Source organism: Zonotrichia albicollis, chromosome 11, assembly GCF_047830755.1.
Source record: "Zonotrichia albicollis isolate bZonAlb1 chromosome 11, bZonAlb1.hap1, whole genome shotgun sequence".
Taxonomy (NCBI): Eukaryota; Metazoa; Chordata; class Aves; order Passeriformes; family Passerellidae; genus Zonotrichia; species Zonotrichia albicollis.
The window spans coordinates 14,889,888-14,914,598 of record NC_133829.1 but is presented as its reverse complement, the minus strand read 5'-3'; the positions used below and the strand labels follow the sequence as shown (position 1 = coordinate 14,914,598).

General features: G+C 39.2%; 1 protein-coding gene across 2 annotated transcripts in view; it reads left to right on the top strand.

Moving 5' to 3' along the window:
• Window positions 1-24,711, top strand: part of APBA2 (amyloid beta precursor protein binding family A member 2) — an 82,656-nt gene that overhangs the window by 44,171 nt on the left and 13,774 nt on the right. Inside the window, exons 2-8 of one of the 2 annotated variants that reach the window (XM_074549476.1) lie at window positions 3,702-4,707; window positions 11,273-11,353; window positions 12,546-12,582; window positions 17,238-17,383; window positions 18,686-18,721; window positions 20,292-20,378; window positions 23,930-24,115. In XM_074549476.1, coding sequence (XP_074405577.1) covers window positions 3,739-4,707; window positions 11,273-11,353; window positions 12,546-12,582; window positions 17,238-17,383; window positions 18,686-18,721; window positions 20,292-20,378; window positions 23,930-24,115 — 1,542 coding nt within the window. In that variant the 5' untranslated portion in view covers window positions 3,702-3,738. The remainder of the gene's footprint in view (window positions 1-3,701; window positions 4,708-11,272; window positions 11,354-12,545; window positions 12,583-17,237; window positions 17,384-18,685; window positions 18,722-20,291; window positions 20,379-23,929; window positions 24,116-24,711) is intronic. The other variant, XM_014267578.3, reaches the window with a different exon arrangement.

Genomic DNA, 24,711 nt, shown 5'->3' with positions numbered 1-24,711 from the left:
GTTACATTTTGTACTTGAAGATGCTGTAATCAGTGCACATTCAGTCTGCAATTCATGGGCTGAAAATAATAAATTCTGCCTTTTTATTTCAGTACTTTGTTACCTTAAGAGTAGTGCCTGAGAAGATTGCAAAGTAGGCCAACTAGAATTGTAATTATTGTGCAGAAATTGCTTTGTAACTTCAGTTTCCATAGCATTAAGATCAGCATTGCCTCTCACCAAAAATCCAGCTTATTTTGCCTCAGTTCCAGCGTACAGGGGTAAAGCACTGTCCTCAATCATCACTCATGCTGAATTAACTGAAAACCCATTTCCCATGTCCCAGTATATCAGTGCTAGTCATGCTTGAGAGGAATTATTTTCTCTATTTCTTACCAGTGCTAGACATGCTTGAGTGGAATTATTTTCTCTATTTCTTACCACCTATGCTCTAAAAAATTTCCAGTGTGCCACGATTTTTTAAAGTTTTTCCCACACTGTGCAGATGCTGCACATTAGCAGGTCCCTGTGGGGCAGGGCTGCAGTGCCCACCTGGCACCCCTCAGGCTGGCAGTTCCCACAGCTGATGGAGCTCCACTCAGCAGCCACCCCTCCCTCCCTCCCTCCCCAGGCTCCTGTCCTGCCTTTTGGCTCTCACATCACATCCAGGCGACTTTCTGCAACGTGTTCTAGAATATCTACAGTGCACTGGATTTTCCTGCAGGAAAGCAAATTCTTTGAGCACTCACCACTGGAATTTATAAAGGGCTATCACTGCAGAGATAGCACTTATGGTAATTTTAGGCCTGGATAGCAAATAAAGAGCCTTAGATGTGGGTGGAAAAACTCCATTATACTGGCTAAAAAAAGGGTTCTTATCTCCATATGCCTTAGGAAAATCTGAGTCATGGGTTTCAAACTGTGCTTGTTACAGGATCTGTGTTTCTGAATCTTCAGCCATACTGTTGTGACTTATGTGCAGGGTCAACTGCACTGTAAATATTTAAGTATTATTTAATATGGATAATATTTCCACTAGAAGATTGAGGCCATTGCAGATGAGAACTTTCTTTCAATAAGAGGCACTTAATTTGCTCTGTTGTTGAAAAAAAAATTGGTTGAACCAGATGAGATCTGTATTTTCCTTGCAGTGCCATTCAAAATTATTATAGCTCTCCATCTTAACTCATTTTGGACATGCTTGTGTAGTGCTCTCATGCCTGAAATGGTCATACAAACAATTTTTCTTGCTCATGGGCAGTTTTTTGCAGCCTGTACAGAGCATTGCAGTGTTGTGGCTCAGATTACTATTACTACTTTGATTACTATTTTAATCCAATAAATTTTGTTTGTACTGCAGTATAGAAACATCCTTAGATTACAGTAAGAGCTGACTAAATCAGACTTTGACTAAATTAGACTCAGACTAACCCTAGTGGATGGATGGCTTGGTGTTCTGACTTTTATAACTGACTCCAAAGTAAAAAAGTATCATCATTGTTATTAAAGGGATAGTGGACATACAGATTGCATTGAGAAAATCTTGCTAGTCTAGAAGTTCTTCCAATAGTGAGGAGGGGCAAGTAATCACAGAGAGGTTTTCCTTCACTGATCTTCTCCTTAAAACTTCTCTTCAGATACACTGTTTAATTAAAAGATACACTATTTAATTTAAAGCTTTATTCTGTCAGAACTAATTCTGTGAGGTAAAAATAACTAAAAAGGGCTCCATATGATGGGTTCCTTTCATACCTCCTCCTGTGACTAACATCATCTCTCCTTTGTACCTCAGAATCTAGAGCCCATGTTTCAGGGATAGATTTGCCACATGATATCTTTGCCATAATCTACAGATACATCAGATCCCTGGATTTCTCACAAACTCAGGATTTTGAGTTTCTTGTGGTATCAGAATTTCTACAGGGATATTGATAAGGTTACAGTGACAGGATTTATTTTCTAAGTTCACAATGCCTAAGAAATTACTCCCTATATTGCTCCTCTAATCCTCTAGCTCCATGTTGGTTTTATTGCCCAAGCCTTTGGACACTGATTAAATCAAAATGTTCTTGCAGTTGTGTGGTCCAGGTGAGGAGCCTGATCTCACTTCTTGCCAATGAAGTAACTGCACAGGTCAAGTTTATCACAAGGATACAGCAATAAAACACAGAGAAACACAAATACTAAAAGTAGATTATTTCCCCCTTCCAAATCACGCAGCAGACCACAATTGTCAAGCCTGTCTAGAATTAGCTATTTTAAGTATTTTTATATAGTTCATATAACCCCTACTTATTTAGAATCCAGTATTTAGACAAAAAAAAGAGCACAGTTTAAAGTAGCACAAGTGTTAAGCAGGAAGAATTAGTGAGCTTTTACTGTATATGTGTGTTTTACCTGCAACATAGATTAGACACTGAAAAAACAGAGGGATCTGGATAGATTGGAGCATTGGGCCAGGATTAATTTAAGGCCAAATGCCAGGTTCTGTCTGGGGTGCTGGCTGACAGCAGTTCAGGACCCAGCAAAGTGCTCTGGCAGCCCAGAGAGCAAAGCACATCCTGGGCTCTCCCAAACAGTGACCAGCTGGGCAGTAGAGAGGATTGTCCTGAGCACTGCTGCAGCATCACCTGGTGCTGTGGGCACTTCTGGACCCCATCTTTTAAGAAAGATGTGAAGATCCTTATGAGTGTGCACAGAAAGGCAGCAGAGCTGGTGAAAGGGCTGCAATGAAATGTCCTTTGAGGCATGGCAAAGGGCTTTGGGCCTCTCTGGTTGTGGAAAGGGGCTGAGGTGACTTCATTGCCCTCTACAGCATCCTCCAGAGGAGAAGTGGGCAGGGAAGTGCTGAGCTTCTCCCCAGAGAAGGTATCCAGTGATAAGATGGTTGGGAATGGTTCAAAGCTGTATCATGACAGTCTGGATTCAAACTGGACATTACGAAGCATTTCTTTACCAAGAGCATTGTCAGGTGCTGGAACAGTCCTCCAGTGGCAGTCAATGCCCAAGCCTGTCAGTGTTTTAAGAGGCATTTGGATGAGGGCCTTAAAGCATGCTTTAACTTGGTCAGCACTAGGTGATTGTGGTAGGTCCTTTCCAACTGAAATAATTAATTCTAAAAGCAATATTTGATTTAACAATGGGAGATATTTCATGGCATCCAGCTAGAAGGGGCTAATAAACCAGCAAGTGCTTTTTATAAATAACACTTTTAATACCAATACATTATCTTTTAGTGCACTATGTGACTGCCAAGTTGGTAGAATTATTTCCCTTTAGTTTTGGTAAGAGCAGGTCAGAGTCTAAATGTTTGCTTTCAGTACACGTTAAAGAAATGCCTAAGCTGAAAATTGAAAAGAGGTCCCGTTTACTGCATAGTGATCAAAGCATAACCCCTTACTGGCAAGAAAGAGAAATTGAAAACTAATTTCAAGGTTCAGGATTAATTCTCTGTCAAATTGACAGAAGAGAGCCTACACTAGAATACATTTAGCACAAATGTAGAACCTTCTCTTTATCTGTTCCTTTCAGAGTGCAACTTATTACTTTGATTTCATGGTTCCATAGCATAAGCATTTTAAAAGTTAGCTGTCTGAATTTGGTCAAATATCTACGAACACAGGCTTTTTACCAAATGAATCTATCAGATTGCTTCCTATTAACATCACTGTTCTCTGCTGATGACCTTTTCCTGAATGTGTGTTTTTCTATCTTCCCTGCAGTAATTGCTGGAAATGATTGTCATGTAAGGAGCTGGCTATGGCAAGCAGGAAACATCAAAGCACTACAGCCAGCATGCTGGATCACAGAGCCAGAGCTTGCCCGACTTCATCTCACAACAGGGAGCCTGAAAATGAAGAAAGTGACCTTCCCATAGAAGATTATGCAGCAAAGGAGGCAGAACTAGCAACTGTGAGAGCAGGGAGTCCTACCCCTGTGGAACATGAGTGCAATGACCATAGTGCAGATGGTGACTCCAGCTCTGACTATGTAAACAACACTTCAGAGGAGGAGGACTACGATGAAGGCTTGCCAGAAGAAGAGGAGGGGATCACATACTACATCAGATACTGTCCAGAGGATGACAGTTACCTGGAAGGAATGGACTGCAATGGGGAGGAGTATGCTCCCCATGAGGAACACCATGTTGAAACAGATGAGTGTCAGGAAGCTGTAGAAGAATGGGCTGAAGGCAAAATTCAGCATCAAGATGAAAACGAGGTGATGGACAGGCAAGAGTGGCAGGAAGGTCAAGATAATGGCATTCAGATTTTGGAGGATGAAGCATCATCTTTGGAGATCCAAGACCAAGAAGAAAATATTCAGTACTGTCAAAGTGAAGGTGACTATCAGGACTATTACCCAGCAGAGGCTAATGGAAATTCCCAGGGAATATCACCATACCATTCTAGAAAAGAGGATGCTGAGCTGGAAGAGCAGGAAGAGGACATTGACCAGATTGTAGCAGAAATCAAAATGAGTATGAGCATGAGCAGTATTAACAGTACAACAGAAATGAGTCCAGAGCACAGTGGGACTGAAAACATGGCACATGACTACAAAGAGACTTGTTCAAAGGGAGAAGCTGTTCACAGTGCTAGCAGGCACGAGGGGAGGCCAAAATCACTGAATATCCCATCTGCCTCTAAGCACAGTGCAGATGTGCATCGAGGTTTTAAAGCAAAGTCAAGATCCCCAGAGGACAGACAGAAGTGGCCACAGGAGCAGGTATGAGGTGCTTTTTTTAACCAAACTGTCAGAGGCATTGTGCAAGAGTTACATTAGTTATTCCAAACAAAATTAGCAATATTTTTCTATCTATTAATATGTAAATGTATTAGCAGTATGTTAAATTTTACTGTAACTGCATTCACTTAATCACATTGTGTGTTTAGAAAGAGGTGTTAAATGTAATCAGCAGATGAAGAGATCTAGCAAAGAGGTTTTGCACAGAGAAGAGACAATTCAAACAAAGGTATTCCAGATACATGGGGCAAAACCAGTTTCTTTACACTATTTTCATTCTGCAGTGACAGTCTGGAGAAACTTAAAACCGGGGTCAGCATGGAAATAGTAGCATTTTTTTCCCATTACTTGCTCCTGTACCATTGCCTTAGTGGTTGATAATTTTCTGGTTTTGATAGAAAGTATTTCAAATCTAGATACTGCATATGTTAAAAAACCTTCAAGAAGTGTCTGCATATTGCAATGGGGTTTTTTTTACTAGCTGGACATATCTTGACCTTGACAAGGAGGAAGAAATAAGAGCTTTACACTTACCACAAATGCTGTTAAGCAGTTTTATCACAAGAATGATGTAGAAGTTAAATTAAACTGTGCCTGATCTTTTCTTGTTCTAATGCTGAGTGCCAGAAAAAGAATCTAAGAATGAAGCTCAAGCTTTTCTGAAGAGAAAGAGGGGTGACTTTTTTCCTTGACATTTCAAATTGAACATGGTTGCTTCTTAGAGAGATATACCTCATTCCCTAATACCATTTTAAAGCCTTGACTTTGCATCTCTGAAATCATATGCAGTTGAATATTAGTTATCTTCTGCAATGAACAGATCTACCTAAAAGAGGTAGAACATAAAATGTTCTTGGATCATAAACTACTAAGGATAACTGAATTATTTTGCCTTATCTTTAATTAAAATGCTTTATTAAACTTCACATACATAAGTTTCCTGTTTCAGCTTTATCAACTCCGTAAATAGGATTTTCTATAATTAAGTGCCCCACAGTTAAACAATTTAGTCTAGGTGATTCCATTAAAATACATTAATTCCTCTGAAAAACAGTAAAAGGAAATCAAATGCTTAAGTATATGCTGATGAAACAGGTCGACCTTCATTATAATTGTGAACAAAAAAAGTCTTAGGGGGATATTTTCAGATTTCCCATATCTGCAGCAAGTTTTTAATATTCATTACTACATTCTATTTCCAGAAGTATAATTATAACCAAATTGTGCAACTTACTATATTCAGTGCCCTACTGCCAGCATAGAAGTCCCTTAGTGACTAAGCCTGCTGATGCTGAATGGTTGAACAGCTACTGGGTGTTGGCTGGGAGCACAGAGGCTGAGGTAGCATGTTCTACACTCAGTGATGGACTTGCTTCCAAAAGCTACTACTGGGAGTGTTGCTCCTTGCAAGTTCTCAAAGTATTTGAAGAACAAATCATGAATTCCTGAATAAGAAAGGATTCCTCAGTGCTTGACTAAGTAATTGTTGGGTTTTTCCACCCCACTGAACATTGCCCATTCAAGACAATATTCAAAATAGACCTTAATTTCAATAACTTTTTGTTTTGAAAGTTATTTATCAGGAGCTGAGCTGAACTGCATTTGTCATTCTTAATAGACTGCTAACAGCTGAGGGCTGTGTAACACCTGGGTATTGACTTAACTGTCCCATCTGAAAAAAACCAAAAGTACCTAAATATTTCTGAACTGCCTGTCTGAGCTTTGATTGTTATTTCCTATCAGTCTTGTAGCAATACCTTGACCTTATTTAATAAGGAGGGAAGCACTGCTGTGATAGGTAACCCCAGGCTGGATGAAGCCACTGAGCTTATACCACCACTTTTAACAGCAACCATAAACTCCTGTCTGAATGGACAGAGAGCGCTGGACAGTACACAGAGTTTCATTCCTTCAAACATGGAGACAGGAAATTAGAGATACAGCACTGCAGGTATCTACTCCAGATCAGGCTGAACAAACTGGGTGTCAAGACAAGCGTTTCATTTATCAGAAAGGCAACAAGGCACAGCTGCAGTGGGCACTTCACTGAAGAGAAGAGCACAAGCCTCCAAGGTAAAAGGTGTGAAGTGGTATTTCACTTCAGAGGCTCACAAATGGACACTAGGTAATTGTCCCTCTACCCACCCCAAGCCCTCAGGGATGTCAAAGAAAGAATAAAAACCAAGTTCAATAACCTTTGGTAAGCATTACTTGAATGTGTGTGTCATGACAAAACTGGACTTACGTTGCTGTGTTCTCACCTACTGTAGATAATCATCCTCAGCTTTACCCACAAATCAGGCTCATGGTGAGGGCATTAGAGTTGAGTACCTATTTCTGCCTGTGAGACAACTGTTCACTTTAAAATTTTAAAAGGTTTATTAAAGCCTTAACAAAAATACAACAAAAAGACTAAAAAAGGAAAATTTGTAGTACTGGGAGCTGACTGCCTACCACAGAGCTAGTTCATCTCTAAGATGGCTGCTCAGTCTTTTATACCCCTGGGGGTGGCATCAGCCAGCCCTGGCCCCTCCCAGAGTCTTTCAGTCAGCTCTTGTGGCTGTTTATCAGTGGAGATTGCTTTCTTGTCACTTGATTGGAGCTCAGGTGTTGCTGTGCCTCACCCCCCTAAGCACCCCCAAGCTTTCCCATTCCCACCTGCCCCATGCACGGGACACCTGTGCAGCCTTCCTTCACCTGTCCTAGACAGCCCTGGCTGTCTGATGGCAGCAATACAGGGGGAAAGGGAACTGTGGGGAGCACAGAGGACATCTAAACTACAATAACATAACTATACATCAATAAAGCTTCTCTTAATATTCACACAATATTCCTCTCGTAATGGCAAGAGCCAATCATCTCATTATCCATCTAGAACATGCCCAAGTTAGTTTTTTTCTTGGTAGCTCTGTAAAAGTCCTTAGCACAAGGTGTGTTTGGATCTTTAGCATTAATACTGGACCTCAAAGAATTGAGATAAAGTGCAGAGGATTTTGTTTTTCTTCTGGGGTATTAAATTATTTTAATATTTTATATGAAATATTTATTTATTTATATTTACTATGAAATGTCAAAGGGATGGATGGAATTAGAGCACTACCTAAATGAACCTGTCTCATTTGTGAAACCAAGATAGCCATAATTTTAACTACAATATTTAAACCAACTACAATAATTCAATTTCTTCCATGGTGAAAGGAAAAAAACCCAAGGCTATTGTCAGTAGATTTGCATGCTAAACTTACTGCTTGCAGAGAAGCTGCATAGAAGAGCCTTGGTTTTGTCACCTTGCTAAAAGAGCTGTTATTGTAAGTGTGCATCTCACAGTACAAAAGATCATGCTGAAAGGGATAATAGAGGCACACATACTGCATATAGAGCACTTTTTTGCCTCAGTTATCATTAAATAAATGTAGATTTAAATGCTTCTAGGTTAAATCAAGATATACTACGTGTATGTCAGTTTTTGTAAACAAGGAGCAAGCAGGAAGGTGCATTTGTTGTTTATCGTACATAGTATGCTATCCTTAGCTTTTTCATGTTTCTGCTCCTCTCCTTTCCTGCCTCACATAGGTAGAATTACTGCTTATTTACATTTACATTCCATTAAAATACACAGCTATTAATTCTTAGCTTGTGATAGGTGCTAACATTCTGTTTGCAAGACATTTGCTAAATAGCAAGTAAACAAATGTGATTTTAAAGGTTCCTATTGCTGAGTTTGCCCCAGAAAACAGTCACTTTATAAGAAACACCTAACGAAGAAAAACAAAGAAAGCATCTTGTTTGACTTTCAGTGTGGGCCAGTTTCCTATCTTAAATACAAGTGCTCAGGCCTCAAAACTTCAGGGATATATGAGCTTGGATTGATTAGCCTTTATTTGTAAATACTTCTAGGGAAACACTAAAGGAGATGATTAGCACTAGACAAGTCTGAGGGAAACCTAGAATGTGAGAATGCTGAGAATGTGTCCTCTCCTACCTTATTCAAGCAAATCTTATTTACTAATAATAAAAGAAAATGTTTTTAAGAGCACCAACACCTATCCCACCTCTAACCTTTTGAAGAAACGGGAGTTTGCCATGAAATTTGCCTCCTTTACAAAGGAGGAGCTCAGAGGAAAGTCTGGTTTTCAATGATGCTGCCTGTGACACTGAATCCTACTGCTTCTCATTTCTCCACCATTCTTTCATAGCACTGGCATAGCTTTGAGAACCTCACCAAATATGCTTGCACAAACTGCCCCAGTAGGGACATCACAAGCTCCTGCAGTGTCAGTCTGCTTGCACAACTCTCACATAACCTGTGTCCTTCTACTTCTTCAGGATGGAACTCCAGAGACAGACTACAGATCCCTACAAAAATCTGTTAAAGCAAATTTAGCAAAGCCATTGTAATTTATCTCTTTCCCCTCTTTGCACACATCAATGCTGCTACTGTGCTTCCCTTGCCTGTGCTGGTAGAGCTCAGTATTGACACAAATATTTATTTCCTTCTCTCAGCATGGGCACAGTGCTCTGCTGCTGCAGAATCCAAATCCAGGAGCCTTTTGTCTGTAAAAGATTTCACCTTTAGAACAGTTTGAAGAAACTAAAATGATAGGCAGTTTGGAAAATGTGTTTCTTAGGAATGTCTTGCTGGAAGTCAGTCTGTGTATTATGGGATACATTTGAGAACAGTTTGTAGAAAACACAAATGGGTGTAAATGAAGAGTATCAAAGAAGGTTTCTGCATTCTCCTTTGCGCCCTAGGCAGCTGTGGGGCGGAACTAATAAATATCTGTTACCAAGTGACAGTTCCCAAAGTTACCAAGTACTTACTGAAAGTGCTAAGCAGTTGAAACAGTCTCAAACAAAACCAGTTTCTCTGAGCTAATTGGCCGAGTCACAGAGTTTTAGCAGTCAGCTCCTGACACCAGCAGACAGCAAAATCAATGTCTGCTGCCTAAAGATGCAGAAGTGACAAAGTCTTCCAGGAAGTTTAAATCAGAAGGCTGCATGTGCTCCTAATTACATCTCCCTAAAAATTCAGCAGAGCTTTTTCTCTGAAACTCATCATGGTTCTCAATTTTAAATATATGCAAGGACAAAAGAAAAGAAAAAAAAAAGGTTCTTTGAGGTGGTAAAAATAAATTGGAAGTTATATTAATGTCTACTGAAATTTGATAGAGTATTGAAATAATTTTGTGGAATGCTTAGACTTCTCAACTTACTCTGACTCCTCTTTTCCCAAACTTGACTTGTTTACTTGGAATTACTCATCAGAATTTTATTTCTCTTCACTCCTGACGTGTACTAGCACCACCACTGAACTAACACATAAGGAATGGATTCTTTTTTGAAAGAAGAGTGTGAAGTCTGACCTTTTTTCCTGTGATCAGATAGTCATTTCTTTCTTAAAGTCCTGCTTACTGCTTGGGTGAATCTTTGCTTTGTGTATGTTCTCTTACCTGACAGTTGTCACTACTGAGCTCTAATGTGCCTGCTTCATTAGCTGACTAAATATTAGTCACAGGGAATCATTTGTCTAGAGGTGAGCATAAAGACTTGTTTTGCCTGCAGCTACATACTGTGTTTAAAGGTCAGAAGCCAAGGAGGTACATTCCCACTTAACATCCAGGCTGACCCTTTCAAATAATCCTTCTATTTGCACAATTGTTGATAAAAGTTTTTATTTCTGAAGCTTTATAATGGAAGTGGCATTTTGGCCCTATTTTTATACATTTTAGAGAAACTAAGATAAAAGGGAAAATTAAATATCCTTAACCATAAAAATTTGTTCCAGAAATCACCTTGGTTTTCCAGATTCGTAACACTGAAAATCTGGGCCATGAAAACTTTCTCAGTACTTAGAGGACATGGGCACTCTCCATGCTGGGTGCTGGTGTTGTGTGACTTGGGTCAGGCCTGGAAAAGAAATTCTGCCCCTGAGACTTCTGGAACAGGAAAAAAGGAGTGTTCTGCAGTTTAAAATACTTAGTGTTTTCTTTGTGTATGATTTTATATTTTCTGTTTCACATTTCTTGTGAAGCCTCGGGTTGTACTGCCAGCATCCTGTAGATTTGTTTGGCCCACAAGGAAGGAGATGCCACAAACTATCTCTTACTAACAGGATTCTACATTCAGTGCTAGAATTCTGTTTTTCAGATCAGAGATGCCCATTAGGGCTGTTTTGATTTTGTATAATACTGGGAATAAACACATAAAAAATTTCTGACTTTGCTTGCTGATTTATTTGGACATGATAGCATTTGACTTAATTTCATATGAAAAATTTGCACTGACATAAAATAATTTATATTTAAATCAGTACTGTAACTGCTACTTAATGATAATTGAAATGCCTTATTATTTACATGAAAGTAGATACTTTATTATAATTAAACAGCTTAACATTTTTATGTGAAACTGATATTTGCTAAATTACAGTAGGAAATACCAACTGCTATATCACATTATAATATTTTGGTAGCAGTAATGAATACTGATAGTACATAAATAACTTCGGATAAGTAATGGATGTGAAATCCTTTCTTTTTTCCTGCAGATGTGCAATGGTTTAGAGCAGCCCAGGAAGCAGCAGCGCTCAGACCTCAATGGCCCCGTTGACAACAACAATCCCCCCGAGGTGAGTACCTGAGACTGCCAGCTGTGCTGTGCAGGCAGGCTTCCAGCAGGGACAGCAGCCTCACGCTGTCAGCCTTCTCCCTCTCTCCCACAAACCTAAGCTCCCTTTCTTTTCCAGAACTGACAATAAATACCATATCTGCCTACTCTGAAAAGGCTTTGAACCATACCCATGAATTTTTGCTGCCTCATTCATTTTATGTAACTGTCTATGGCATGTACTCAAGCCCAAATTTTTCTGATGACATGCAGAGTAGGGAGAACACTTTAGAAGTTCTCTTTTTGGGTTATTGGAGTGCAAAAGTGGCTTCCAAAGAAAATCATGTTCTGCTTCCATTCCTCCCCCACCCCTCCCAGTGTCAGTCCTGGCCTAGTCAGCTGTGAAGAGTCACAGTGATAGACAGACCTGCTCCTGTCACTGGTTAGGGTTAGGGTTAGGGTTAGGGTTAGGGTTAAGGAGCAAAGGAGACATCTGAGAATGCAGAATGAGTTGTGCTTGGGGCTAGACACAATGAAATGAAATTGAGACTTAAAAGCAGAAGTCTCTTATCTCTAAACCATAACATATTTAGCCTGTAGCCTGTTATATTAACGAAGAGGCACATTTCTAAAGCCTTTTCCCATAATGGAGAAATCAGCCTCTTTCCTGGAAATGGGAACAACTGAGGAGGTTGGCAAAAGACAAAGAATGGAAGGACTGTATCTATTGTAGGGATGGTAGCCTAGGAAGAGCACTGTTATGATCCCTGCTAAGATTAAGTGTAATTCTATGTACTGAGCTAAGAACTGTCAGGGACAGTTCTTTTCATTCACAGACCCAGAATTTTGCTTTGTAAAACATTGTTAAATGTTCTTATTGGAAATTTGGGATATCACTAATAGGCAATGTGATCTAGTAGGCAACGGGTTGTATTGCGAATTGCTGGTTTGTATTGTTCATTTGACATCAGACTTCCTAAGCCATTTTCATGGTCTTCCTTCTGCCCTCCTTATTTTTTTGTTTGGTGGGATCTTAAAATACTTTGGGACTCCTAAGTAAAGAGCACTTTGTAAGTTAGGTTGGGTTAATGATTGTGATGTGTTCGGTGTGCTAAACAGTGCCTATGTGACAATGGTCACCTGTTTAAATATAATAACAATTCATTGTGTGAAAGTTATTTTGTTACAGCTATACCATTTTTATTTCTCAACAGACAAAGAAAGTGTCTTCCTTTCCAAGTTTTGTTGATGGTAAGTTTGACATCATCCATAATTAAAGTAGGATGAAGTAGAAGCAAATACTTTAATTTATATAAAAAATCACAGTTCTAAAAGCCAGTCAAACCCAAGAGAACACAGCTGAGAAGTTTGAGTATGGAAGTATTTAACATTTTCACTCTCCTTATGGCAAAGGGAGCCTGGTGGTGATAAAAAAGGAGGAGCAGGTAGAGCTCCCAGAAGGACTCAGGTGAAAATGAAGAACAGCTACAAATCTGGAAGATGTTAAAAAGGGTGTAACCAGGAGGAGGTTTGTGAATGTGTAAGAGCACTGTGTTCTTCAGGGCCCATTATTAAACTCTGGGAACCTCTGCTGTCAGCACGAATGGAAAGGTTCTCCCATACTGACCAGACAATGGTAATCCAACCTCTGTTCAGGAGAGCAAAGCTTTCACATGTTTCTTCAATCTCTTCTGCAGTGCTATTACAGGTATTCTGGTTGAAGAAAAATAAGTCAATTTATTAGCACAAGCAGGTGGACAGAAAGAAAAGAGGATTGCACTGAGACACATTACCATTCTCTGATTCACAGACAGCTGAAGAACCTTTCACTGGGAAAATGCACACAGCTCTTCCTGCAAAGAAAATGACTGCACTGTAAAGTGAGAAAAGACAGTAGGACATTTTCAAGGATCTGATCCCTCAGATCTGCCACGAGCACACACAATAGAAGCCTTAAAAGATTGTGAAAAACTTAATTTCTAATGCCATTCTCAACTCAGGGAAAACTTAATACAATTTAGAATAATATTAGGATATCCAACACATTTTTCTTTTATTCCCTGATCTCACCATCTTGACAAGCATTTTCTGTTTCAGTAATTTACTTAAAGAACTAGAACAAATTGAAAGTTCAAAGATTGCCCCTTCAGGTTGACACCTGAGGGATATCACATGGAACACTTGGCATGTACTGGCTAACAGGCCCTACATAGAGGTCCCTTTAAACACATTCCCCAAGAGTGGCAGAGACAAGAAAGGAAGCTGATGCTTTGTAATGAGCATCTGCTGATTGCATGGTGGACAGGCACAAAGCAAGGCCAGCATGCACAGAACTTTAAAGCAGCCAAGACAATTCCCCCCTTGTGGTGCTGCAGATACAACTGCACATTTTAATTTTACTGGGATAAAAAGGTGATGTCTTTTTCTTTACATACCAGTCAGCTCACTACTCTGCTGGAAAGGGTCAGGATACCCTTTACATAATATAATACAATGCCTTTTTTTAGTTCAATCATTTTGCTTGCTCTCATTTTTTTCTGTAGTGGCACAGTATGTGAGGATAAGCTGTCTATTAGGCTTTTTCTATTGCAGGTATTATATAGCATTGTCTAACACAAATAAATACATGGCTCACTAGGAGCTTATGATAGCTTACATTGCTCTCTGAACTCTGAGAAAAACACAGTTTTTATTATTAATTTGTATGTAGAGTCTCAAAAAGTACAGGACCTTTCTGCACATAAGAAAAGATTTTGCCAGCTAACACTGCTGCTGTTCCCTGAGCTTTGACAGCAATACCACAGCCATATTCTGTTTTATATTCCTACTCTGTTTTAAAGCACTTTCAGCATGAGTCCTTAACTACAGCAGCTATATCTATACTTCTATTAATACATAATATTTTTCATATGCCATGTAAGCAGAAAAAATATCTTTTAATCTATCATATCTAAATGTCCTTTACTGTTAGAATTATTTTAGTAGTAGTACCACTACATGCTCATAGGATCTATGTTCAGTGGCTCTGGCTGTTCTGCACTCTGTCCTAGCACCATAAATCTTATTCTCTTACACAGTAACAAGCATGATGAAGTAAAGAAGTCAAAATATGGAAGTAGTAGATAGACATTCTGGAAGGTGACTTATGCCCTGTGTCCATTTATTCCTTATGAAAAATCTGCTGCAGTGCCACACATCCCAAGGTCTCAGTGACTTCTGATAGTTCAGCAGGAAACTGAGCTCTGTGCTCAGAGGGCAGTCTCTAAATATTGTCTGACTCCTTGGCTTATGTGATGTTAGGCAGATGTAAAGATGCATTCTTAACAGATTAACTAATTCAGTTATGCTGAATTATTGATTTATTTTTGATTGAGCTTTCTTTTTTTCTTATTAATACAAACATTCATTAAAAATGTTTGGACATAGTCTACTTAGTCTAGAATTAGCTTTATACTTGTTACATTAATAGACTTGTTACATTAATAAGCAGAAAACCAAGTAATCTCTATTGCCATGACAAGTGCAGAAATTTGCAGTTAAATTTTTCAGAAATAGTTATCTAATGTTTAAGCACCAATATTCAACAAAAATTCCAATCTTTTCTCACATCAAACTAACCTTCACATTTGAAACCTGTTCCTTCTTCCCTTCCTCATCAGTAAGCCTTTGCACACGCTTGCAGTCAAGGGCATGCTTAAGTGCTCTGATGAGCTGGGACCTCAGCCAAGTCTGCATTTTTGCATTATTTAAAGCAGACAGAGATAAGGGAAGAAAACACCCAGGTGACCCAATTTGACCCTGGCAATTTTCAGCACCATTCCATCCTTCCAAGAGATGTCTTGTTTTACCTGACAGTTGTTTACATTGCCTTCATGATAGGAAATGTATGTTGGAAATGTTTTCTGCCCAACATGTCTTTTTTTTCCTGTATTATCTACTCCTGTAAGCATTTTCTGCATGCTGCTGATTTATACATGATGTAGCTGACTGTTTCTACCATAATGATTCTGCAAAACATCATTTTTAAAGCTCTGAAAAAACAACCAATGACATCCAACCAAAAAAGCCCGTCTTTAAGAAATCCAAATAAATAACACTATGATTATAAAATTGTTTAACACTCTAGATTATTTTTCATACAAGTTAGTTAAAAACACCATTGCTGTCACAAACAGCCAAGACATGAGAATAAATTGTTTTTTCCTTTGTAGCATCCATAGGTTGCACAGACCCCAAAGATATCCTGGGCATTTTGCTCAATGTAGTCATGATTATATGAGAATTTGCACAAAGAATTGCAGTTTTACTTGTCTTCAGACACAAACATTTCAAGAAAATTAATCTAAATTACCTACTAAGGGAGTTTACTTAAACTGATTTAAACATGTGGGTAAGCCTATTTCAGAGTTAAAGCAATCTTGATTCAATTTAGCCTCATTTACTTAGCCCGAAGTGAATGAAAGAAAACAAAATTAAAGCTACTTTAATTTTGAGTGAGTGTGTTGATGCAGGTATCTAATGAAGTTTTGCTACCTTAACATTAAATTCACGTCCTTAATTAATTTCCCTCTCTGCTGCCCTTGAAACAAGATGTCAGTATCATGCAACATGAGTATTTTATTGCATGCTGGAAGAAGTACAGATGTATGAGACTAAATTCTAGACCTGAAAAGACAAATGAATAACACCATCAGAAGAGGCACCATACAAAATACACCATCCACCTGCTGAAAAAACATAATGGTACAGAGATATTAGCAAACAGAACAGTGATACAGGAACAGAGCTCTTGTGGAATTTTCATTTCTTTTGATTTCTTTTAGTGAATTAAGGTTGCAAGAACAAGGATTGTTTTTTGAGCTATTGAAAGACTTGGCCTTTATGAAGAGTTTCAGTGACTTCTAAATTACTGGCTTCTCAAGGATTTCATTGAGGGTTTTCATTCTTCTAGTGGAGATTATCAAGATATTTTTTTAATGCTTTCCCAATACTTCAAAAATTTTAAATTCCACAAAATTCTATTCTGAGTTATAATGAAGATATAAACCATCACTGGATTTTTACAGATGTGAGCTAAATCAAATGTGTTCTGTGGTATATAATGAAGATTAAAACAATGGTGTGTGATAGCAAACCAGATCCCTCCCATTTGTACGAGCATTGTTAGTTAATGTCAGGTCTCTGAAGAGTACAGGACTGCTATAAATATATATCTACATGTTTGTATGCCTTGAGTCCTGAATCACAAAGGCTGTGGGTTTTTGCTGGGGGTTGAGATTTCTGGCAGGTGGATTTGAGATTTCAGGGATGAATAAGTGTCAGCAGCACTGCCTAAAGAGGAGAGTCACTCATTTTAATTATGTTTATATTCTGTTGGAAGACTTCTGCTAAATTAGAATGGGAGTATGAAGGATAGGAAAGCTCACTGAAAGATGTATGTGTAAACCACTATTTCAGTACATCTAATCAGCATAGCATACCATATATTCTTTCCACATAATAATCTTCCACATTGACTTAATTTTAAATAAATTGAACACCAAACAATAAGCCTTTTTTAAAATTAATATTCCCCTTCAGTGTCATTTTTCTCCTTACACAAGATTTTTATACTTAAAAAAAATGCATTAGAAGGTCATCAAGTGGATCTAGCTCAAAGCACATTTCTTTTATAAAACTGTTGAGGCATAAAAAATGTTCAGTATAAAGAGATTTCAGCCAAACTCTGGAATGACTGTTCCTTACTGTCAATCTAATCAAGTTGGATGTAAAGCTTAAAAGCTGAATAAAGGGGATGGTGAGTATAGTCCCAGTATTAGAAAGGTTGTTCAAGCCTCAGTATCTTTACTCAATTTCTCACCTCCCCACTCCTTAGAAAGGCAGTAACCATAAATGCCTCCTGTCAGTTCCAGGGCCTTGTGAACCTGAGGACCTCATCGATGGAATCATCTTTGCAGCCAATTACCTGGGCTCCACCCAGCTGCTGTCCGAGCGCAACCCCTCCAAAAACATCCGCATGATGCAGGCCCAGGAGGCCGTGAGCAGGGTCAAGGTAGGGCATCCTCCTGGCCTCTACAATACCCTCTGATCCTTTAACAGCTGCAGGATCTGCAGCCTCAAACCTCTCCTGAGGTGCAGTTAGGTAAGTAGACATCAGTATTGTGAATACCATTAGTTTACAGTGCTTGCTGTTAAAAATTCATACAGCAAAACAGAAATTATTCTGGAGTCTATTCAAAATTCTTTGGAACCTGTTTAACAAATTCAAGAGAGACAAATTGCAGATTGCAATTAGAAAATATTCCAGTGGCAAAGCACTGGAGTATTTGTTTGACTGTGGTTTTACTCTTCTGTTATTACTTCCTTTACCTTAGTACAAATTGAGAAAGTCTCAATATTATTACTTATATTATTACTTTTTTAGGACAAGAGTATTCATTGCTATTGTGTTTGGATTTGTGTTATTTACAGTGAACAATTTCTTTGTAATAATGTATCATAGACTGCTTCATAGAGCTCTGTAAAGAAAATAGTATTTTGATTAAGAATCTAAGTAGTAGATTTTTAGAAGTTATTTTACCTCTGCTGTAAATATCTCACCTGAATAAACACACTGTTAAAGGCCGATTTAAATATTAGGGGAAAAAGTATGTGCATAGTCAATGAAATATTTAATTGCTAAAATTTGCATGGTTTTGAAGAAAACAAGTTTGGAAAGGCCACTTACAAGAGATTGTCATGACTGATAATTGATTTAGCATTTAGAAAGAAGTGGAATGCAAGAAAGGTCCAGTTTTTTAAACTTTCCAAACCTTTCTGTTTCTATTTAGCATATTGTGATATCTCAAATTACAGTAAGTAATTGTTGATTGCAATTAACTCCCTAAAAACTGTTGTATGTATTAATACCAACCCCAATCTGTCAGGGGTACCTGACTGCTCTAGACAGGCATGGCAGGGAGCTTGAGCTGTGTTTTGTTCAACAGCTACATGTGGACATGTGATCAACATGGAGACAAAACCTTGGGTTTAAGATGCATGTGCTGCCCTTTCTGACTGCTGTAACTTTGGCAGGATAAGTGTTGGGAGCAGCTGATAACAGACAACACTTTAGTTCCAATTCTTTTGTAATCAATTGTGAATGTGCACAATGCCATGAAATCCAATTATGCTTGAGAACTGCATAAGGTATAAACAAATCTTTCTCTCTTGCACATCATTCCCCCACTGCTCCCAGTTTTTTACTTTCAGCAGTCTGGATTCACAGTCCAAGTTTCCCTGACTTCCCACACTGTGTTTTCTCTTTCCCTTTGTGTACATCTGTCTGCATTCTTTTTTTTATGCTGTTCCTCAGAGGATGCAAAAGGCGGCTAAAATCAAGAAAAAAGCGGTGTGTAAACTGTTTTTCTTGAATGCTAATGTTTACTTGCATTTTTGTTGTCCTTGTTTTCCATGGAGTGTCATGTCTTTCATTACAGATCCTCATAAAGTTGTCATTTTGGTTTCTTCTTTGGTCTGCAGTAGAATAGTGAATGGAGTAAAATGAACTCATTTTCTTCATTGTTCATTTGCTGGAGTGCCTGTCTGCTGCCCTTCTCCTGTTGAATACCTGTGATTTGTTTACTGCAGATGCACAGCCATTGTTATCTGGGAGATGTTTTTGAATGTAACGCTTATTTTGATTTTACTAACCAAAGCAGCAAGACGTACTTCCTGTGCCTGTGCCTTACTGTATATTTATTGTTATTGTTGATATTTAAAACCAAAATAAATTCACCACATAGTAGCTGGAACAATTCATACAGGAAACATTGCACTGTTAGAAACAATGCTTCAGATAACTAAATACAGATGACAAAAATATCACCATAAGGATGGGAGCAATACAAGTAGTATCTGCCAAAGTATGTGCTTGCTTTCTGTTTTGCTGGAAGATAATTAGAATAAAATGAATCTAAATGAATTATAGGCATAGCTAAGCCTTTATAACTCCAAAAAGGATTAGCAAATACATAATTCTCATCATGAGCCAGTGTCTGACCTGGAGACTGGTGCCTGCCTTTAGCCCAGGCTGAGACAATCTGTGGCTATTTTATTCTGAGGCTGCTGCCACAGGTGCTGCTCAGTACCAGCTGCAGTGGTGCCTGTGCCCAAGCAGCCTGCAGGAATCCATATGTTCCTGCTGGACTAGAGAACTAGGGAAGCTCTTGGACAATGCTTCAGGGAGAGGTAGCAGCTGCTTTGCCACCTCTTCTCCTGTTTTCTCAAGTGGACAGAGCCAGGACTCACATTGGGGTGTGACATTACATTGTAATAATCCCTCTTGCTCCGTGACTATGCCCTCTGATGGGGTATGGAAGTGTCTCCCTAGTGAGCAGTGCTCAGAAGCAGCTGAGGTCTAAAAGTCCCCCGATGGCCTTCTGTGATATGAGAGAAACATTAGTTCAGTGCTTGGTTCTTTGTTTTCTAGGAAAAACCCAAAAAGCTAAAAAAAAAAAAGTCCTAAACCCCACCCCAGCACTGAGCATCAGTTTGCACTTTTTTTGGTGAGCTCACTGAAGGTGGCAAGGCCTAAACAGCTGATGGGAACTAAGTCACCTTCTCAGTTCTCCTACTTTCTCAAGTCTGGTGCCTCAAGTACTGAAGTGCATCAGTGAGAAAGTAAGGAAAAAACAGCCTTACTTTTTCACCTGTTTTGGCTAAAAATAGAGAATTTTAATGCTTGAGCTGTCAATCCCACAGGTTCCAAAAATTCTCTCTTACCCAGGATATCAGAGTAGGCTTCACTCTGTCTATGCAATAAATGTACTCTTTGCATGTCTTTAGAAACACCTTTGAATAGCCAGCTCTGTAATGGTTTTAAGTGCAGTTGTCTCACATCACATTATGCTTGAAGCAGTCCATGAATTTGTCATTCTGAAAATTAAAAATTCTCTTGTAAAACATAATTTATCTTTTAGACCTCAGAGGGAGATTCCCAAGCCTTGACTGAAGTGGATCTGTTCATCTCCACACAGCGAATCAAAGTTCTAAATGCAGACACACAGGTAAGTTGGATTTAGACTCTTGGAGAACAATGTTGAGTTAGACTGTGCTCTTACACAATTAGTGGGACACTTTATTGAACCTGGATAAATTCAGGTATTCAGAGTAGTCAGAAAGAGCTCCTATTGTTCTAGCACTTGCCAATAGACTGACAAGACTGACACCGGCTTTGCTTATTTGATGTGTTGGAAGATGTCTGCATTTGCTATAATTGAGCTATAATTCAACTCAATTCAAAAAAATATTCAAAAGCCTTTTAGAATGCATGTACATCACTCCTCTGGAACAGCTTCAGAACCCAGATTAACAGTCCAACAGGGAAGTCATTTGCTGCTTTGACTAAGCCGTTCATATACTACCATTTGTAACATTTCATCTCAATTTTTTTCCATAAATCACATCTGAGCCACCATCCTATTGACTAAGGTAAATTATTAATGGTTCATATAAAAGCAGCATTTGGAGAGCACAGCATTGATCAGCCTCATCTTTTAGGAATGTGTGTCTATTCAACAAGAGGTGATCTTCATCAAAAGGAGGTTTTGAGGAATTTACAACTAAATACATATAATTTATACATGGATCCAATATTTAGTAATCTCACAAGATCTCATAACTTTTATCATACTTACAGGAAGTCTTCAAATTTTCATTCTTATGAGAGGCATTGAAAAGGGCAATTTTAAGAACATTTTGTCAGAAGTAAATCATGTCAAGTTTTCTTTTGTTTAGGGGATGTTATTGATAAATGAAGAGCTACAGTTTATAGCTGGAATGTATGGCTTAACAGGTACAGTGTCTGTTGAGTAAGGATTAGTCTTAGTGGAAGTCACTCTTCTTACTTCTTTAAATAATTCAGCATTTCAGCTGAACACCAATGTTTAAAAAAAAAAGGAAAGGTCCTTTGAAGTAGCCCACAAACTGTCAAAGGAACTGGCATCTTACTCTTCTGATCCCCTGAGGTTTGTAGTGATGCAAAATGCAATGCTCCATCATAAGTGGTGTCTAATGTCTGAGCTGTTCAACCAGATGAAAATAGTAATAGTGGAAATTGTTCTAATTCCAAGCTCTAGTGTTTTCCCTGGGGTTTTGGTTGTGTTTTTTGTTTGCTGGTTTGGTTTTGTTTGTGTTTCTTTTTACAGTATGTGTTTCAAAGAGCTATAACAGAAATATTCCCATGACTTTTTAGCATTTTTGGCTTGGTAACACTTTTCAGTGCTAGTGAAGGTCCTGGCTGGTATAATTACCATGGGTCTATTTCAGCTGGGGTGGCAGCTGGCAGAGACAATCTGTACTTTCAGGGCTTTAGCAATTACATAAACCCTGTTTCTGCAGCATGCCATGTGTTTTAATCCATCTGTAGTGTTGTACAGCTCACGTGAGGCAACAGCTGAATGAAAATGTAAAATTCCCATTCAGGAAATGACATGCAGCAAGGTTCAAAATGCTGAGCAGCACCAGTCAGGTGCACTCCCAGGCTGGAAGAGAGCCAGCAGTGGTGATTGCGTTGCCCTGAACAGCACAAGGAAATGGCACCCCTGCCATTCCTGGGTGTTTATGCATTTAGTTGCTGAATACATTCAGCCATCAAGCACCTGGTTAGTAGGGATGAAGTAGGAGTTGCCTTATGCTTGCCCACGTGCCTTGTTGATAGGAGAGGAATTCTTCCCTGTGCCACAGCTCTGTGGGGTTGCCCCACAAAGCCCCAAACCTGCAGAAGCCACAGCAGCCTCTCCCAGCTTCTTGCTCAGTCAGTGAAGAGAAGCTGGGAGTGAAGCAGCTGGGAAAATGAAGAAAGAAAAATAAAGATGTAGAGCTCACAAATGTGGATGTGCAGAGCCTCTGGTGCATGATTGACTCCACTAAATCGCCTGACTCATTAGGCTGTCTTCACAATCCCACAGGACTAGAGCACTTTAAAGCTTGGAGGAATGCTTGGGTTTTTCCCTTCAGCTGTTCTTTGGGTTTCAAGAGAAGCAACAAACAAGATTCTGAATGAATTCCATGGGAAAGAAGGGAGAATCTGAGAAAGCGCAATCTAGACAGGAGAACAATAGCTTCAGAAAAGCCTGAGAGAGGCTGAATTGCTAAGGATAAATATAAGGACAACAAGGATGGAATGGATAGGACTGAAAAAGGGATAAAGGAAAGGAGAGAGGCAAATAGACAGGAGGGATTTATGGGAAAGTAATAAAGGAGAGGGGTGAAAAAGATATTGGTAATGGAAAATTGAGTACAGAGGAATATGGAGAGACAAAGGAAAAAGTCAAGTCATAAGTAAGTCAAAAGTAAACTTATGTTTACACTCACTAGATAGTATTTGCCTTACTATTAACAGGAAAAATGTGGGAGGGATGGAGGAATGATTGCTTTCACACCTACAAGGGGAAAATAAAAAAAAACTCAAGCCATTTAAGTAACCTCTGTGTGATGATATGGGCAGAAAGGCTTTCTTGGCAGGTGAGATGAAATGCCTTCATTTTCCCAATGCATTCACTCTTGTGCACACTGCATGTATGATTACACCCTTACACAATACTTGGTGCACACTGCTGAAAAGCAATTATCTCTTATCTCTGCAGAGCTCCCTGCATCCTGCTGAGACATGTCCATTATAAAACATTTTTCCATTCTGACAGAAGTGCTGTAAATCCTCCTGAGCCCCTGCAGCCCTTAGAGACACTCCTCAAGCCATCTCTTAACCATCATTACTTTTCATAGGTTGGGATAAGCATTATTTCAAGCCTGAGAAGAATCATTACAATAATTTTATGGGTAGTGATTATCTTCAGCAAGACAAGTGGTTCTATGAAACAACAGTAATTTGTAGTTTTGTCTGTCAAGTTAAATTGTACTGAAATTCTTAAAACAATTACTTTTGTTGACTTGAAGAACAATCCTTCTTCCTTAGGCCTTAGAAAATTGTTCAACTGATGCTAAACTAGTGCCAAGCTGTTTACATAAAGAATGCTGTGGCTTATATAAAATATTAAAATTGTGAATTAACTTGTACCACTTGTTTTTGTTGCAATTAAGATGGAATTTGGTGGAGGCTTTTAGCTATTAAGGTGAGGGACAGGGATGGTCAGGACATATACTCAACTAGTTTAATCAGTACAACTATTATGCTTCTGGTTGTTTCTAGTTTGAGCAATAGATAAAACCTGGAAAAACTCTCCAAACTGATCAGTGACCCCAGCCAGAAGCAGGTTTCAGGTGTGCCCTTTCTATCTTCTTAAGTACAGTTCATCCTAACAACAGCAACATAATTTTCCAACAGCATGAAAATAAATGTAAAACAGTAGCATAGCTCTTCTTTCTTGCTTTACAGCAGCAACCATTTGCTCAGGTAACAGTTCCATTGAAGCCAATGCCTTGGACAGCTGCTCTGCTTCCCTTTGACTGGAGGGAATACCCAGTCTGGGCCCTTAGGAGATGCTTCTGTAGCTTTTGTCTTTCTCCAGCAGCAGGCTGTCAAGCAGAGGGCAGCTGCAGTATTTGCAGGAGAGCAGCAGGCATGCACAACTGCTCTGTTTGTCCTTGCTGTGTGCAGGAAACCATGATGGACCACGCGCTGCGCACCATCTCCTACATCGCCGACATCGGCAACATCGTGGTGCTGATGGCGCGGCGCCGCATGCCCCGCTCCGCCTCCCAGGACTGCATCGAGACCACCCCCGGGGCCCAGGAGGGCAAGAAGCAGTACAAAATGATCTGCCACGTCTTTGAGTCAGAGGATGTAAGTAAATGGATCCATTCATTTAAACAATGTAGGTCATGGAGAGAGCTCTGAAGTCAATGGCCATTCATGGGTAAAGTTAACCTGTGGGATATCAAACTGCTCATTCATCCTGGATTATTTCCTTTTGTCCAGTGGGTTGGCACAAAATGACATATGTGCCTCCAGGCACTTGGAATGAGCTGGAACCATTCTGGACTTCTTCTTAACTGAGGCCAAGTCCTTTCTACTGCCTTAGCTGCCCTCTACCCAGTTCCTTGTGGCTACTGACCTCTAGTTGTATGTACTCTCAAACATGCCACTTGATCCTTTGGTGTTTAGGAACACATTCAGCTCTTTATTTTTCAGTTCTCACTCTTCATCCCTAGCAAAGATTACAAACTAGAATTTTTATACAGAATCATAGAATTCTGTCCATCTCTGCTGTACATCCTGTTTCACTGTTGTGAAAAGTGCTGATGTGCCATCCCATACCTCTTGTGACAAAAGAAGATAACGTTGCTTTACTGCTGTTGTATATCTGGGTTTGGGATTGTAGTGAATTAGGTACTTCTGTCTGAAGTGGCAGAGAAGGAACTTCAACCTAAAACATTAAT